At 47.5% G+C, this 16307-nt stretch overlaps 1 protein-coding gene across 2 annotated transcripts in view; it reads left to right on the top strand.

The window, feature by feature from the left end:
• The window catches only part of LOC147633443 (protein PEP-RELATED DEVELOPMENT ARRESTED 1, chloroplastic), a 33115-nt gene extending 16808 nt beyond the window's left edge, over positions 1–16307 (top strand). The window contains exons 5-10 of one of the 2 annotated variants that reach the window (XM_086806522.1): positions 612–758; positions 1042–1203; positions 1283–1351; positions 15427–15486; positions 15608–15676; positions 15878–16081. In XM_086806522.1, the coding sequence (XP_086662648.1) occupies positions 612–758; positions 1042–1203; positions 1283–1351; positions 15427–15486; positions 15608–15655 (486 nt within the window). In that variant the 3' untranslated portion in view covers positions 15656–15676; positions 15878–16081. Of the gene's footprint in view, positions 1–611; positions 759–1041; positions 1204–1282; positions 1352–15426; positions 15487–15607; positions 15677–15877 lie in introns of both variants that reach the window. The other variant, XM_086806521.1, reaches the window with a different exon arrangement.

The raw sequence follows: 16307 nt of genomic DNA on the forward strand, positions 1-16307 counted from the left end.
ACTTTGAACTTTGGGTCTTGAGAAAGGCTTAAGGGAGGGAGGGAGGGAGGGAGAGAATGATGGAGAGAGAGAGTGTGTGTGAGAGGGGCTACCTTGGGTCCTTAAAGCCCCCGCCTAAAGACTCAAACCAGCATTTTTTTTTTTGGGTGGATGCCTCGATTAGGCAGTCGTACGCCTCGAACGCCTCTAACTGTTAGAGGCGCGCCTCGTAACAACTATGAACCAATTGCAGTTTCTATGGTATGCAATTGTGCTAGTTGGATTTAGGTGTCAACGAGTATCAATAATTGGTAAGGGAGTCCATTGACAAAATGGAACAAGAGAGTTTGAAAGCCATTCCTGCCGGAACAAACGCAATAGAAGTATAGATTGACACAACTAGATATTTAGTTTTAAATTTAATTTTTATCTTTGCATTCTCATGCTCTTTGCAAAACTTTTTCTAGTGTTTTCTTTGGTTTGTATTAGTTTGTTGAAATATTATTGTCTTTGCTTTGTGTCAGTTTGTTGAAATAGGCTTGTTCAATTATTTTCTTGATTTGTAAGCTTGGATATATTTCGATCTTATCAAGTTATATAATTTTTTCTTTCCTGGTACTTGGCGTTAATAGGGTATTGAAGAAAAACCAAGAGTCCAAGATCGAAGGTTGCTGGCAAAACTGGTTTTGGTGAGGGAAGAGGCGCGGAGTATGCTAGGTGGTGGTTTGCTAGACAAAAGAAATGATAATCGTGGTTTCAAAAACTTGCCTGGAAATGTGGTACGTGGAGAAGCTCTTTCTTTAATACTCTTATCAACTCAAAGAAAGATGTAACAACTTGACAACCATTGAGTAGTTTTTTTTTTCTTTGGCGAGAGATGGGTACTGCTTTTAAACTGCCCTTTAGGCTAGATCAGGGTTGGGTTTTGAACCCAGGTTCTCTCTTTGAGAACGGACGGGCTACACCAGCTCGCTGCTCGACCCAACACATGACAATTGATTAGGATTTCTGTTGTGATCTTTTTCCTTTGTCTCTAAACTTCACCTTTGAATACACAAACAGGTCAAGTTTATTTCCAAAATTGTAAGTGTTAGACCGGGACCTGCCTTGCGTGAAAGAATTTCAAATGTTATGAACGGTAAAGAGGAGGGTAAAGACCCTCCAGAAGAAGATGAAGAAGAGAAGCCTGGTGTAAAGAACCGTGTATCTGGAAGCAAACAAAAGGTTTGATGAGACTTTCATGAAGGAAGCTTTGTATGAAGATCAACCTTGCTAACTTTATTTGTGCCATTCTATATGACAGGTCCCATCAAGGTCTAGCAATGAAGAGCTGCCAGTGCGCCCCGGATTGTTTTTGGAGGCAGTAACAAAGGTGCATATTTTTGCTACCTCTTTCCTTGGCTCATGTTCTTAATCATCTATGTATTAGTAGGAAAGATAGTGTGACATCACTTTTAATTTGAACCTTCAGATCAGAGTATTTGGGGAGATCTTGTACAAACTGCCTGATTCAACTGATTGGACTTCCAACGTTTCAGTACTTGCTTTAATGAAGTTTCTCTGTTCATCTTCTATTTAAGCAAGCAGCCTTGAGCCTACCCTGGCATTATACGTCTCCAGATTGCTTGCATAACAATTCAGATAAAAGTATCAATGGGTTTGTAATTCCCTCACACATTGTCTCCAGCTTTTTGCTTGCATACAATTCAGATAGGCCTGTGTATATTCCTAGGGCTGATGTGTATGGCCACTCATGAAAGTGCTTCAATGGGCTATCCATAGGCGCCCATGAGGTGCTAGATGACCCTAGCAAACCCTGCACTACTGTATGTTAGAACCAACTCCAAAAAGCTGCAGACACTCATCTTCCTTGCGTGCCACATCTACGTTCGCTACTGCAAGGTCTGTCTTTGTTGTTTGCCCAATCTACTATGCTCACCCAGCTGCCAAACAAGCCAGCTTCTTTCTTGACGGTTGCGATGGAGTAGGAGCAAAGGTGAGAATTGCGCAGAACAGACTTCTGTAGTACTGTATGAGCAACTGAGCACCTGAAAGAAGCATATATGGGAAGTGGGGTTGCATGTGTGTGTACTGGGTGACGGAGCACCTGAAAGAGGTGTATGTGGGAAGCGATGACTGCTGTGTACAGGCGACCAAGTACCTGAAAGGGGTGCCCGGACTTGGGGGCAATGCAACCTATATGCATTATGTGTGAGTCACAGGTGGTGTTGGCGAAGCCAATCTAACAGCATCCAAGGTGCCAGAAGTTGTTATGCAAGATTTACAAAGCCTTTCAAGCCAGCAAGTATGGTGCTTACACACAGACAATTTTACCTGTCTTTCATGAAGCTTTCAAGTTTATTGAAATCCAGGGTGATATTTATCAACAGATACTTATTTGTGGACACCAGAGGATCAGCCAGCCAAAAGAGCTGAGTATAGGCTTACGATTTTTGTGGTGGCCACATAGATCTCAAAATGGAGAAGAAGCAACCACTCCCTCAGATCCCTTTGCAAAGTGATGTTTCTCCCAAAACCATGGTTGATTTGGAATATATTTTTGACTTCATTTGGTGCTTGAAATGTTCCTCTTGGAACATACTGTCCTTTGGAATTGTGGTCCACCTTTTTTTTTCCCCCCCCCGGGAAAAAGATCCTTCTATTAGTTACTGAAAAGACAGCCACGAAGGGCTAAAAACAGCCACGAAGGGCTAGATACATACTCGCCTCATGTAAAGGGCGGGGATCAGGTAATCAAAAGAGGGGAAAGAGACGCTTCTCCTCCTGTTGGCTGCTCTTTGAGGGGAAGGCTATCTCATGAGGGGGGGGGGGGGGGGGGGGGGGGGGGGGACAACCACACAGGTGGTCTGTAATGCCAACTGGGGTCACCACCTCTATCAGTGAGAAAAGGGCCAGGCCGCCAGAGCCTTAGGAAAGCTTCCTGCGGCTTCCGCATGTAGTCAAATCCACCCTGCAACTTCCCCCACTGACCGCGGAGGGTATGAACAATACCGAGCCACATGCTCCTAGTAGACTCTGCTGGCAGAGTGTGAGTACCCTCAATGGCTTCGCTGCATCTGGCTCGCCATATGTGCTAGCCTGCAATGCTACTGCAAATCTCCCATTTTTGGCATGAGCCTAGTTACCAGTGGTTTGAAGATGGGGCTGTGACTGGTACTGCCGAAATGCGGTGGTGAGAGACTTGAAGGGCTAGCCCTCCCCCATCCTCCTTGTAAGCCTTGACCACCTCAGTCTTTGTGGCCCAAGCGACAGTGCCCCAAGTAATGATCTGGGTCGAGGCCCTGTCCATAGTGAAGATGTGGAGAATCCACCGCCAAACCTGCTGAGCCTTCGGGCAATCCCAAAGACAATGTCGCTGAGACTCCTGAGGGTGGCTGCACCTTGGGCAAGTTGTTGGCTGACCTCCAACTGGCAGCCAAGTTCCGACCGCCAAGCTCATGTGTGCCATCAGCCAAAGAAAGAGGGTGATCTTTCTAGGCCGAAAACTGTCCCAAAGCCTCTTCCAAAAATCTGAGAGGAAATGCTATGAGAGGCCCTGTGACTACCAATGTGCTGTTGCTGTCGGGGTGCATCAATCTTTGGCATCTGGATCATGCGGCCTAGCCGCACTGTATATGCAAAGAAAGGGGCATCTAGAGCCTCCTCTCGATCAGCAGTGTCATGCCAAGTCCACTCGCTTGGGTCCCACTGTAGGCACGTGAGAGGTCGGCACTCCCATATCCATAGCCGCCATAATCTCTCCTTGGCACCTTGGCCGGGGTGGGTCTATGTGCCACTCCCGTGCCTGAAATCCAATCACCCTCACCCTTTGTAAGGTGCAGCCATTGAAATTCTCTAAGGGGAGCTTGGATCTCTGTAATCTGCCATGAGATCCAATAGAAAAAGTGAGCAGACCACTGTCCTCATCCGCTCTGTGGACTGCCACAAGAATATCATGTTTGGTAAACACACCTAGCCACACTGGGGGAGTTGGGTCTGGGATAGGAGTCAGCCACTCCTGAGGAATAGCTGAGTCGATGTCGATGCTGATCTTGTCTCTACCCCGGATCACTGTTAGGCCTCTCTCCTGCACCTCCGGGGGTAACTGCGTGTGTTTGATCCAATCTCCAAGGGACGTGGCATGTCCTATGCTCAACGTGCCCCATGATCTATGAGGTCGGGTCCCCAACATGTGGCCACTAGGTAAATGGATCAGGGGGTTCTAGATCAATGACTGCCGAAGCCACTCCTCTTAGGCAATCGGAGCTATCTGCCTAATGGCCGGCGTGAGGTGATCCCAAGCTCGAAGTAAACTGGTTGGAAATATGTCCTTAAAAGCTGGACTAAAACCGCGGGCCCGCATCTCTGTGAAGATCCATGCATCAAAAGTCAGCCTGGGGAAGGGCTGCCGGACTGTGCTTCAAAAGGGGGCTGTAGCTGTAGCGGCATTTGGGGCATAGACATTGATGAAGCCAACACTTTCCTCTCCAATCAAAATGGTAACCCACTGTGCTCGCCTAGGAACTATGACTCCTGAGCATGTCACTGCCGGCAAAAGCTGCTCATTGACAGAAATACAAATTCCTCCCTGCGTCCCTGAAGGGCTCATTGGGAGACCAGAAAGTGTGACTCCTACTTGGTAAAATCTCCCCGCATTGGCCCGCATTGGCGGGTGCGCCCATTAGAAAGGTGATGCTCCTGGAGGAAAAGAATGTTGGTAGGTCCCCCAACTGTAGCTCTCTTAAGCTCTCCTCTGAGGACGTCTCGTCTCTGAAAGCATTGAGGCCCCCCTAAACCCTGAATGTTCCATGAGACTATCCGCATATCAATCTCTGTGTGAGGCGCACTCGTGGAATTACTCTCCACTCGAAGAGTCTTGGACGAGGGTTTAGACGGGGAATAATCACAATCCGTCCTGGGACGAAGGTGCGCCAAGTGGGTGCGGATCTGTCCTCCATGTGATGCCACTCTGTCCAAGCGCGAGAATATGCACACTCCAAACTCCATCGATCACAATGGAGGTACCTGTAAGAAGGGGGGAGAGGTATTGCGATTGAAATATGCATGAACACAAAAAGCAGCACCTCCAGGCTGGAGGCCACCATCTCCCTGTCTTGGTCTCTGTGGCCTGAGCCTCCAAGCTCCATCCTAGCCAATGGCCATAGACAGGTGAGTACGTCGGTGATGCGAAGGTCGTGAAGATGATGGGAGAGCTCAACTACATGTCCTTGGATGGCGGCAGCCACCGACTCCGAGTCCCACTCCGTCCCCGGGGTTGCACTCAAAGGGAAAGCTAGGAGTCCCATTCCGTCCCCGGGGACGAAGGCGCGCCAAGTGGGCACAGATCTTGTTCTTCATGTGACGCCACTCTATCTGAGCGCGAGAATATGCACAATCTGAACACAATGGAGGTACCTGTAAGAAGGGGGGAGAGGTACTGCGATTGAAATATGCAGGAACACAAAAAGCAGCACCTCAAGGTTGGAGGCCACCATCTCCTTGTCCTGGTCTTTGTGGCCTGAGCCCCAAGCTCCATCCTAGCCAATGGCCATAGATGGGTGAGTACGTCGGTGATGCGAAGGTCGTGAAGATGATGGGAGAGCTCAACTGCCTGTCCCTGGATGGCGGCAGCCACCGACTTTGAGTCCCACTCCATCCCCGGTGTTGCACTCAAAGGGAAAGCTACGAATCCCACTCCGTCCTTGGGGACGAAGGCGCGCCAAGTGGGCACGGACCCTGTCCTGCCACTCTGTCCGAGCGCGAGAATATGCACACTTCGAACTCCATCGATCATAATGGAGGTACGTGTAAGAAGGGGGGAGAGGTATTTCGACTGAAATATGCATGAACACAAAAAGTAGCACCTTCAAGCTGGAGGCCACCATCTCCCCGTCCTGGTCTTTGTGGCTTGAGCCTCCAAGCTCCATCCTAGCCAATGACCATAGATGGGTGAGTACTTTGGTGATGCGAAGGTCGTGAAGATGATGGGAGAGCTCAACTGCCTGTCCCTGGATGGCGGCAGCCACCGACTCCGAGTCCCACTCCGTCCTTGGGGCTGCACTCAAAGGGAAAGAGAAGATCATCGTGCCAATCTTTGGTGTAGAGAGTATGAAGTGGTGAAAAACTACACATCCGAATAGGGGCTACTGTCTCCTCAAACATATCTGTCCCTTCCACCGGAAGACATCGGAAGAAACTATAATCCACAGGCTGCCCCAAGATCCTAGGGGACCCACTTGGGGACTCTGGCGGGAGAGCCCTCACTAGGGAAGCGGCAATGGAAAAACGGTGTATCAAGCGGCGAACTGAACTTGCCGGTTGCCTCCGCTTCGGGTCAGGGCTGTTGGGGGTCGGCAAGAGTGCTTTGGAGAGGCTGAGGGGGCAGAAGAAACTGCTGCGGGAAGAGCCGGGCAAGGATGGGGGGGAGGGGGGAGGCCACAGAGGGGCACGGCTGGGAGAGATCTACGGAGAGGAAGGTTGCTGGGAGAGGCTCGCCGGGGGCTCAGTGGGGTCTGCTGGCCTCACTGGACACTGAGAGCCGGGAGAGGAATCACGATGGGGAATCGGCCGTCAAACCGGAGGGGCCGAAGGGGCCCACTCCGTGACTGGAGGGGGCCTGTCGCCAACGGGTGGGTGCTGTGATAAATGCTCAAAATTGTTCTCTGACAGAACCGAATCCCCCTATACTCTGCCAGCTTGGCGTGTGCGGCTGTAGCGCTTAGCTCTGGTGGTCGGCTGACGGCCTGGGTGTGGGCCAACCGTTTGCCACTCTTTGGCATCTGGGTTTTCCACGGTTGGGCCCTGGTGCTCCAGTGCCTGAGAACCTGCCTCTCTCTCTACTCCCTGGTGAGGATCTGAATGGGAAACCGCCGTGCGAGGGGTGGGGGGGTGGGGGGGGGGGGTAGAAGGCGCCGGGTGGTCTCTTGGACTTATGTTGAGGGCAAGCTCTGGCTAGATGTCCCATCTGCCTGCAAATGAAGCATTGGCCTAGAAGGCTTGAATACTCCACTCGTTGAATGATGGGGTCGCCCCAAAGGCATGGAATAGATATAACATGAGGCATTGAATCGGGCGAGGCAACACAGATGCGAAGGGATGGAATCCCGGTTGCCTGTGCGAGGGCCGAGGCAGCGGTTGGGTAGGTGGATTCCATCTCTCCCGATGGCACCACCAATCACCGGGAGAACAGGAAGGTATTCCTTCCTAAGGCTTGGGAAGCCCGCCCGACATGCCAGTCGGAGGGCCGTGCTACCACCGCGCAAAGAAGGCTTGGGCTGTATGCAATGCAAGGGGGCTTAGCTGCATGACTTGGTCAAGCGTCGCTGGCGAGTTGAACTCCACTTGGTAGTAGCCATACCCCAGAGGGTGAATGCCTGTGATCTTTGCAGGCTCACCAATGAGGCTTGCCTGTAAAAGATCTCTGAATTGTCCGTGCGCAGGGTGGCTAGCAACAATTTTGCAAACCAAGGTGGAGGCCTCTAATTCTGCAACGGTTGTAGCGAGGTTCTGAAGGTCTGCTTCGGAAAAGGATAAGCAAGCAATGGCGGCCTCGGTTGGGATTGACGGAGCGGCTGCCGTGGAGCCTCTTGGGGGTGAAGACCAGAAAATGCCGAGACTTGCCAAAAAAAAAAAAAACGTCTTGAAGAACCTGAAATAAATACGTGCAGGAAGAGGGAGATGAAGGAGAAACGGGGAGAAAGCTGTATAGGAGGGAAGGCGGGGATCCGGGAAAAGGGGGGGGCGGCGAGTAATGAGGAGGGGGGGGGGGGAGTGGGAGAAGGGGGGCGCTGGCGAAACACAGCAGGAGAAGGGGGGAAGGGAGGGGGGGCACAGGCACAGGAGAGGAGGCAGGGGCGCTGATGAGAGAAGGGGAGGTGCATGTGGCGAGCAGGGGGGGTGGGCGTAGGTGAAGCGAACAGCGGGGGGGAGAGGGGGCTTTGCGGGGGGAGGGCACGGGTGGGATTAGCAGCTGGACACCAAAATGTAGTTTCACTTGGATCACCTCACAGAGGATGCCTTCATCCAGAAACTCCATTATCTGCTTAGAGACATGTCACATGCGATGAGGATAGCTATAGGCCAGACTAGGGTTTCCTCACACCGATTGAGGGTGGAAATTTGGAGAGTTGTCAAGATTGATAGAGGAGAGGATTTGTTGGTTGTGCTCACTAGAGGTGGAGACAGAGGAGCATTACATTTGTGGATGCCTTGTATATTATGAGATCAGAGGGGGATCTCATTGCCTTTCAGAGATGGATTTGGGCCACTCGCCTGGGTCATGGATTACCGTGATCAGAGATGCTTTGGACTATACCTTATGGAGTTTCATCAACACTGAGATAGCTTGATGCATGCATCACAGAGACATGGACATGATGCCCCCCAGACCTCTTCCTCTAAGACCTCTATCACGAGCTTCTTTGCCCCCATTAGGAGAGCAGTCTTAGATGACCTAGGGAGACCACAGAGGGCCTCATCCACCAGATAGGTCAGCGTTGCGCCTTCCAGTAGCAGCCCATCCCACCACACTTAGGCTCCCAGTAGTATCCATCTAGAGAGCATTCTAGATGTGGAGGGCCACACGGCTGAGATTGGAGAGCACACTCCCCTTGCCTGTTTCAGATCTGGGAGATACGCTAGAGACACCGCAGTACTTTCCCACAAGAGGTGGATATTTAGGAGCTCTACGTAGTTGTTGAGGAGGCTGGGTCTCCAACGACCGATCTCCACTAGTGAAAGCCAAATAAAAGAGGAAATCTTTGTTTCCTTGTACGAGTGCCACAACCTCCACCAAAAAGCTCTTTGAATGTCAAGGGTGATCCCATAAGCCTCCCATTGAGGTCTAAGAGTAGGGACTCGTTGGATGTGTCCCAAAACTAGGTCTAAGTGTAGGGACTCTTTGGATGCATCCTAAAACTAGGTGTCTGGCGTTCCGCACAATGTTACTAAAGAAGGGCATGCTTTTCATGGATGGGGTTAAAAGCATCCCTCCACTCCCACTCACCAGGGTCCCAGTGCAAGTACTTGATAGGCCACCCATCATATAACAAGGAGCTCCAAGAATCCGTAATCATTCCTTCAGGTGGATCAATATAGAAGTGCGTCCTTGCTCTGCCCACCACTCTCAATGGCCGGACCATCTGATCTCAATGATGTCTTGCCCAAGGCTTCTCTCCAAGAACCATCTATCCTGAATGGAGTAAAAAACCGGTACATCGTCCTGACCTGAAGTGGGAAGGCACATGACTTGAAGGGGTTACCCCTGTCCGTGGAAACACCCCAAACCATGAGTGATGAGGCCCCTCCTCAAAGTTCCCTGTGATCCAGAGGTTGGGTATGGCTGCATCAATCTGCATAATCCTTTGACTAGTGCCCCTCAAGTGCTATGTGCAAAGCATTCTCTCATCCTCTGTGAGGCTCTTAAGCCACTCCTATCCAACACTGTGGGGAAAAGAGTCACCTAGGCAGCCCCCTGGATATGTGTGGCTGCCCCAAGAGGTCTACCATGCTCATCCAAAATCAAGTCATTCCACACAATGGGCTGCCTGTTAGCCTCCTCAACTGACCGTGGAGGTATATGAACCAAGAAACTCCTCATGCAATCCTAGGCTCGCAGAAGAGATCTCACCAAAGGCGAAGAAGGTGGTCGGTGCTTTGCATTAGAAAAAATAAAATGTGGGCTGTAAATCCAATCACTTCCACTAATTAGAGTGCACCTCGTAATCTGCTGTGCAAAAGGAAGTCCTTCCAAGCCTTAGTGCCAACAAGAAATCCTCTGACAACCAGCTTACAAATCAAAGCCTTACACTACACCTCAGGGTCAATGATATTCAATCATCCCTCTTGCTTACGCATAATTATGGTACCCCAAGCTACACTTGCCATGGTGTGTACCGTGCCATCTAATCCAGACCAAAGGAAGTTCCAAATAGGCGGGCGAAGCTAGCCAATGCATCCCTTATGAAAAACCTAGCAAGAGGTGACAAACCAAGTAGTCGCTAGTAGCACTTGGTTAGCTGCCAAGGCTCTAGAGGCCAAATCAAGCTTCGTTTTTAATGCTCATTAGCACAAGAGAGAACTGTTGTTGCGAAATACTTGCCAAGGCGATGAGCTTGCGCCTTAAGCCTCACCTCCCGAATCTTATTCATGGCACATAAACATGATTCATTTGGGATAGGAGCATAACATCGTCACTTTTTGGGAGGTGACTGTCTATGCTTATTTGAGTGGGGAGGATTCAAGTGTTCTCCTTCTCGACTTTGAGAAAGCCTATGATAGTGTAGACTGGGCTTCTTGAAGGGTACCATGTTGTGGGCTTCTCAGCCTCTTGGATTCGGGGGTATCCACCCTTTATTCCTCTGCTCTCACAACTAGGTTCTCATACTGGGGGTATGAGGAGAGCGAGGAAATCGCTTCCCAATCCTCAATCAGTGCGGCAGGGTTGCCCCTTGGCCTTCTTTTCCTCTTTGTTGTGGAGGCGATGAACTGTTTCCTCTAGGCACATGACTACAGGTCAACTGCCTCCCCATTCGCACCTTGGAGATGGAGAGTTTGCCGATTGCACATCAGCTGCTCTCTCTGGTGCGGAGGGAAAGTCTCTAGTGCTTTGTTGCTGTCGTCGAGGAGTTTTGCTTCACCTTGGATGCCTGCATCAAGTGGCACAAGTCATGTGGTTTTTGGGTTGGCCCATCTCCCACCTTGACTTAGCATTCAGTTGAGGCCTTCCAGTGGCCATGTGTTCATAGATATTTTTTCTGGGTAGTAGATCATCCCTTCTCCTCCTCGTGTTGGCCGTTCTCACTGTCTTGCATTGGAAAGATCTAGTGGCTCATTTGGAACTCTTGTGGGCCGGCGGTGACGGGTGGGTCGCTTGCACCAAGGTGGCACGGAGAGTCATCGTTCAACCTCCTCAGAGGGGGGGCCTTGGCATTATTGATCCTATGACCTAGAGCCGAGTCCTTCTAGGGAAGCGCATTGTAAACAGTCAACAATCGGGAGGAGGACCATGAAAAGATTTTCTTCTTGCTTGCATCTTAGCCCGCATCCCTTGCCGTGGAGGACATTGGCTGCCTGCCGGCATTAGGTGGATCTTCTCAGTGGCTCCTCTCTGCCCTCTTGTGGAGACAAGTTTGCTGCCAAACTCTTCAGACTTCCATGCTGTTGGGATCAAGGTATTGGTGGTGTGTGTGTGTGTGTGTGAACCACCTCCTAGAGAGTGGTAGAGTGTCTTGTTTGTGTGTAACCACCTCTTAGAGGGGTTATGATAATATCTAGATATTATGTGTGCCTGACATAAGCAATGATGTCACTAAGACAACCTTTGTAACCTATAAAGGTACATGTACCTCATCAAAGAAATCAAGCAGTAGACACATCGTTGAGATGTGTATGTACTTTACTCTCTCTCTAGTATTGTCTTCTCTCTCTAAACTAACTCTCTATCTTTGTCTGCTCCATAGCCATGGTTGCTTCACCTTCAAGCCACCGTAGCTCACCTATTTCAACATGGTATCAGAGCTCCAGGTAGATATGCCCCGAATTTTTGTACCTGTCCGTATAGCCACCAACAATCCCAGACCCATACAAATCCGTACTGTAGTACAGTCGTGCCATTGTGCAGCAGCTCCTGCCCTTCAGGCCGACCAAGCGCCACGCTACTGCCTCATTGCTGAAGTTTGCTTGGCCCGACTACAACCGCCGAGAGTTTCCCTGATTAGGGCTGCCTGCTACACCTACCACTGCTCTCAAACCTTCGTGTGGCCGCCTTCGCACTGTTGTTGTGCGCTTGCCGCCTGTTCGCTGCCTTCATCAGCAATGTGTTGTTGGTTATCAAAGGCCCACGTCATCATCTGTGCGTCTCTCAACAGTATCGCCATGAGTTGTCCAATCTGTAGCGATCTTCTCAGCTCCACCAACACACGACTGTACTTGCAAGACATATCACATTAGTAAATTTTGGGGCATTTCAAAAATCTTGTAAAATTCATCTATTTGGAGTCTGTGCAAGAGTTGAAAACTGGGGCTTTTCAAAAATTTTGCAAATCTTGCTTAATCTTAAATTTCAAAATTGAGGGCATGTATCGAGCATTGAGGGGTCGCTACACCTTGCTACATCATCATTTCTGAAAACCCTCATGTTTGGAAACCCTAATTTTGAGAAACCCTGAATTTTTGGGACATGAAGTGAAAATCTTTTATTTTCTCTGCAACTGTGAGAGCTCACATGTTCATAGACAAGTTTAGTGGCCAAGGTTTCCACACTTGGCAAATGAAGATAAAGTTTCATTTGATGAAATAAAATATCTGGGGTTTGGTGAAGAGCACTACTAGTGGAACCTCTTCCTCTGATGCTGATGCGACCAATGAAGAAGAGCCCATAACACAACATGATCTATTTAGAGCAAAGAGGGCATATGCCATCATTGCTCTTGCTTGGGTGATGACTATTTGCATCACGTTTCTGATCTAGAATCACCTGCTAAGCTTGTGCAAAACTTGATTTGCTTTTTGGTGCCAGTGCTAAAAACTCAAAGCTATTACTTGCTTTTGAGTTGCAACTGAAGATAGGAGAATCTCTTGCTGCACATGTCAACTTGATGAGGAGTCTCATGACTCAACTAGCTGCAGTTCAGTCTCCAGTCACTGAAGATGATGCCATGGTAGTGCTTCTCAAAAGCATGCCTGAGGAGTATGACAACCTGGTGACCTTCTTGAAGAACATTCCTAATCCTACCGTGGAGAAAATCATTAGTTCTTTACAGGAAGAAGAAAGAAAGAAGAAGAAAAGGTCAACAAAAGCTGTCAAAGAACAAGGTTTTGTTGTAAAGACCAAGGGCTCATACATAGGATAAGCCAAAGGAAAGACTTGTAGACTATATGGGAAAAAAAATCACTTGGAAAATGATTGTTTTAGCCTAAATCCTTGTGGTATATGTGTGAAAAAGATTACTATTCCAAGAAAAACACTGCTAATATTGTTGAAGAGCCTTCCACACAAGAGGCCAATTTTTGTATTGGTGATTGGGCTTTTTAAGTCCATTGTGTGTGTTGTTTTCTTTTGTGTGATTTGATCTCTTGTATGTCCTTACCCTTGGGATCCCATAAGTGGCATGTGAAACTGTATCCATGTGATATATCCTTGACCAAGAAAATTGGCATGAGAAACTAGGAGCCTAGATTTATCCTTGACACAGTATGAGGTATTGCTGGGGTGTGTGTGTGAACCACCTCCTAGAGAGTGGTAGTGTGTAAGTCTCTTGTTTGTGTGTGAGCCACCTCTCTTAGAGGGGTTATAACAATATCTAGATATCTTGTTTGTGTGTGAGCCACCTCTTAGAGAGGTTATTATAATATCTAGATATTGTATGTGTGCCTGACATAAGGAGCATAGCACTCCCCCTTGCTCCTAACTTTCACCCAACTTCAGTTGCTATTTTCAACACTCTCCCTCAAGTGATGAATTCCTACCACCATACATACACTGGATCTACATTGTTAGTCATTTGCTAGAGTGATCTATCACAGGTGCCTCATAGGCTACAATGTTGGCTTAGGGTTTGAAGTTTTACACAAGGGTAGGTATACAACGAGTGGGTTTAAACACAAGGTGGGAGGGTTGCCCTCTTCCATCATGCAGAAGAGATGTTCTAATGATTTGCCTCCATTTTGGGAAGCCCCTTCATTTGGTTCTTCTTTGATCATTATGTTTTCTTGAGCATTGGCTTGATTGAGTCTTCTTTTTGTTCCAACAATCTTTCTTCATGTGGCCTTGTTTGTCACTTTACTCTAGCTCTTGGTCCTTTGGTGAAGACTGCTTTCTTCTCATAATGTGATGAAGGTTCACCCGTTTTGACTTTGAGTCTTTTCTCTTCTTTACTCAAGGTTCCTTCAATGCTGATGATGGACGGGTTGGGTAGATTTTTCAAGGTAGCCACATCAATGGGCTAAATGCTTCCAAGGTCATGCTCTTGATAAGGATGGCTATGGCATCCTCCTCATCTATTGGAGCTCCAACACATGCAAGTTGTTGCATGACACTTTTTATTTTGTTTAAGTGAGCTTGAAGTTATTCACCTTCTTTAATGTCCAATCTAAAAAAAACTGAAATTTTAAACTAATTTTGAGTTCTTTTGTTTGGCACCAAACAAATTTTCTAGTTCATCTCATGCTCCTTTTGAATTTTCTTCCGATGGAGTATGATGGATGAAACTATCTCCTAGTCCAAATGCAATGATGGCTAGGGATCTTTCATCACTTCCAAGCCAAAATCTTTTCTCTTCTCCTTCCAATCCGGGACACTCCTCTCTTCCATTCACGACCCTCCAAAGTCCATCCTTCATGAGTACAAATTTAAGCTTTACTTGAAACGTATGCAAACCATCAACATTAAAATTTTCAACTATAAGTGGAGTTGTCATGGTTTGTTTATGAGGATGGGAAGGTCTTAGCAATGGAGTGATCCAATGCCAGTGTCTAGTCCCTTACAAAGAGTGAGAAATACAATAGGATTAATTTTATATAATTAACTCTTCCCAATTTCAAAAACTGTCCAGAGAATACCCTGTTTTGGGAGAGAAAATTAGAGCACCAAACCAAGGGGGAAAATGGATTTGATGACGCACAAGGTTTTAGCAACACCCCAATGGTAGAGTTGAACCCTTGATGGCTCAGAAAATTAACTGTGATTAGCACTTATCACACTGTTAACAGAGGTAATTTTCTGCTAACAAACCAGAGAGTGATTTGAAGATTAAAGCTTAAATACTTGTTGTTTGTGCTCAACAAATCAACATGTACATCCTCCCCATGATATATGATGAAGTCATGGCTCAAAACTTTTGCAAGATTTGATGAAAAAGACGATGATTTACCCACTGCTGCTGAAATTTTGCCGTCGCCTGTTGGGGGGTTTTTGAGCCTTGAGCTTGATCACTTCTTCCCTCCTCTGATGCCTTGAAGACTTTAGAGTTGATGTAGATGCTCCAAACAAAGTCTTCTTGCAGTAGATGAGCCCAAACACTTTATTCTTGATGATTTTGGAGCTTGGGAAAAAGAGAGAAAAACAGGTTTAATGACCAAAGAAACTAGCAGATAGTCTTCTGGTCTTGCCAACGCATGCATGGCAGAAGGCCCGCAAAGAAGTGATTCATGTAGCCCAAAATACCTGGTCCAGATCCGAAAACAAATATAACAAAATATTTTTCAAGCATGTGATGCCCATTTCAAGATAATCAATTATGATATTTTGTTAGCATCATTCTCAGTTTCATGTGTTACAGAAGTTTTTAGTGCTATTAGTTGGTCTGTGCTTTGGTACCTGTATGATGTAAGGGTGAATGCCTGCCTTGTACTTGTTTCAGCTATTTCCAAGCTGTATATGATCATTAATTTGTTGAGCAATTCCCTGTGATTTCTTAAGTATTCCTGTTTCAATGGATTGTTTGCTAGGTACTTGGTGGCATGTACGAAACAAATACTGCTGGAGTTGGAGTGCAACAGCTTGAGTGGGTAAGTGAGTTACCACTCCTGGTTTTTGTTGATACACAACCCACCCCCCACCCAGGAAAAACCCTCCATCAAATACATGTGCACTCACATGTCTCATTAAGTAGATTCTATATACTTGCAGATCCATCGCGAAACTCTTAAAATACTGGAGGACATGGGATACTCGTGATGTAGTTTTGATTTTGTGGCGGTAAGTACCGAGTGTTCTGAATAGGCTTACAAATCCAGGTTTTACTTCTGAAGGCAGAGGTACCAGTTTCTTACCATTGAAGGGTGCTGGGTTTCTGAGTAGGTCTTTAGTCAAGGAAGGGTTATGGAACCTCAGGTGTTTGAAAAGCTAAGGGAGAGAATAGGGGTAAGGCTTTTCCTACATTGTTTGTTTCTTATGCAGCATATTTTGAACTACAACAGGATACTTCGACATAGTGGAAACTGGCTAACTACACAGATAATCATGTATGAACTAGGAGCAAGGTTTGACAAGATAGACAAAGTAGGTTTAGGCCATCTTTTAAGACACTTACATGACCTGAAAAATCATGGTGTCACATAGCGCTCTTGTACAATGGATTGCAGCTTCCAAGTTTTCTTTCAAGAGACTTGCCTTTCTCCCTTTGGCTCTCTTTATGGTAGGCTTGAAAGTTTGACTGAGTAATACCTTAGCAACATGCCATTTCAAGGGCAACTTGTCAAGCTCTCAGTAGTGGTTTATTTTTAAAAAACAAAAACATGGTAATTAGCCATTTGAAAGAAAGAGCGCCAGCTCTAGTGACTAAGATTATTCAAAGGTTGGAATCACAGTGTCAGAATGCCTTCTTCTA

This window comes from Cibotium barometz, chromosome 12 (assembly GCF_041138505.1).
Source record: "Cibotium barometz isolate CiBa-2024 chromosome 12, ASM4113850v1, whole genome shotgun sequence".
NCBI classification, from domain to species: Eukaryota; Viridiplantae; Streptophyta; class Polypodiopsida; order Cyatheales; family Cibotiaceae; genus Cibotium; species Cibotium barometz.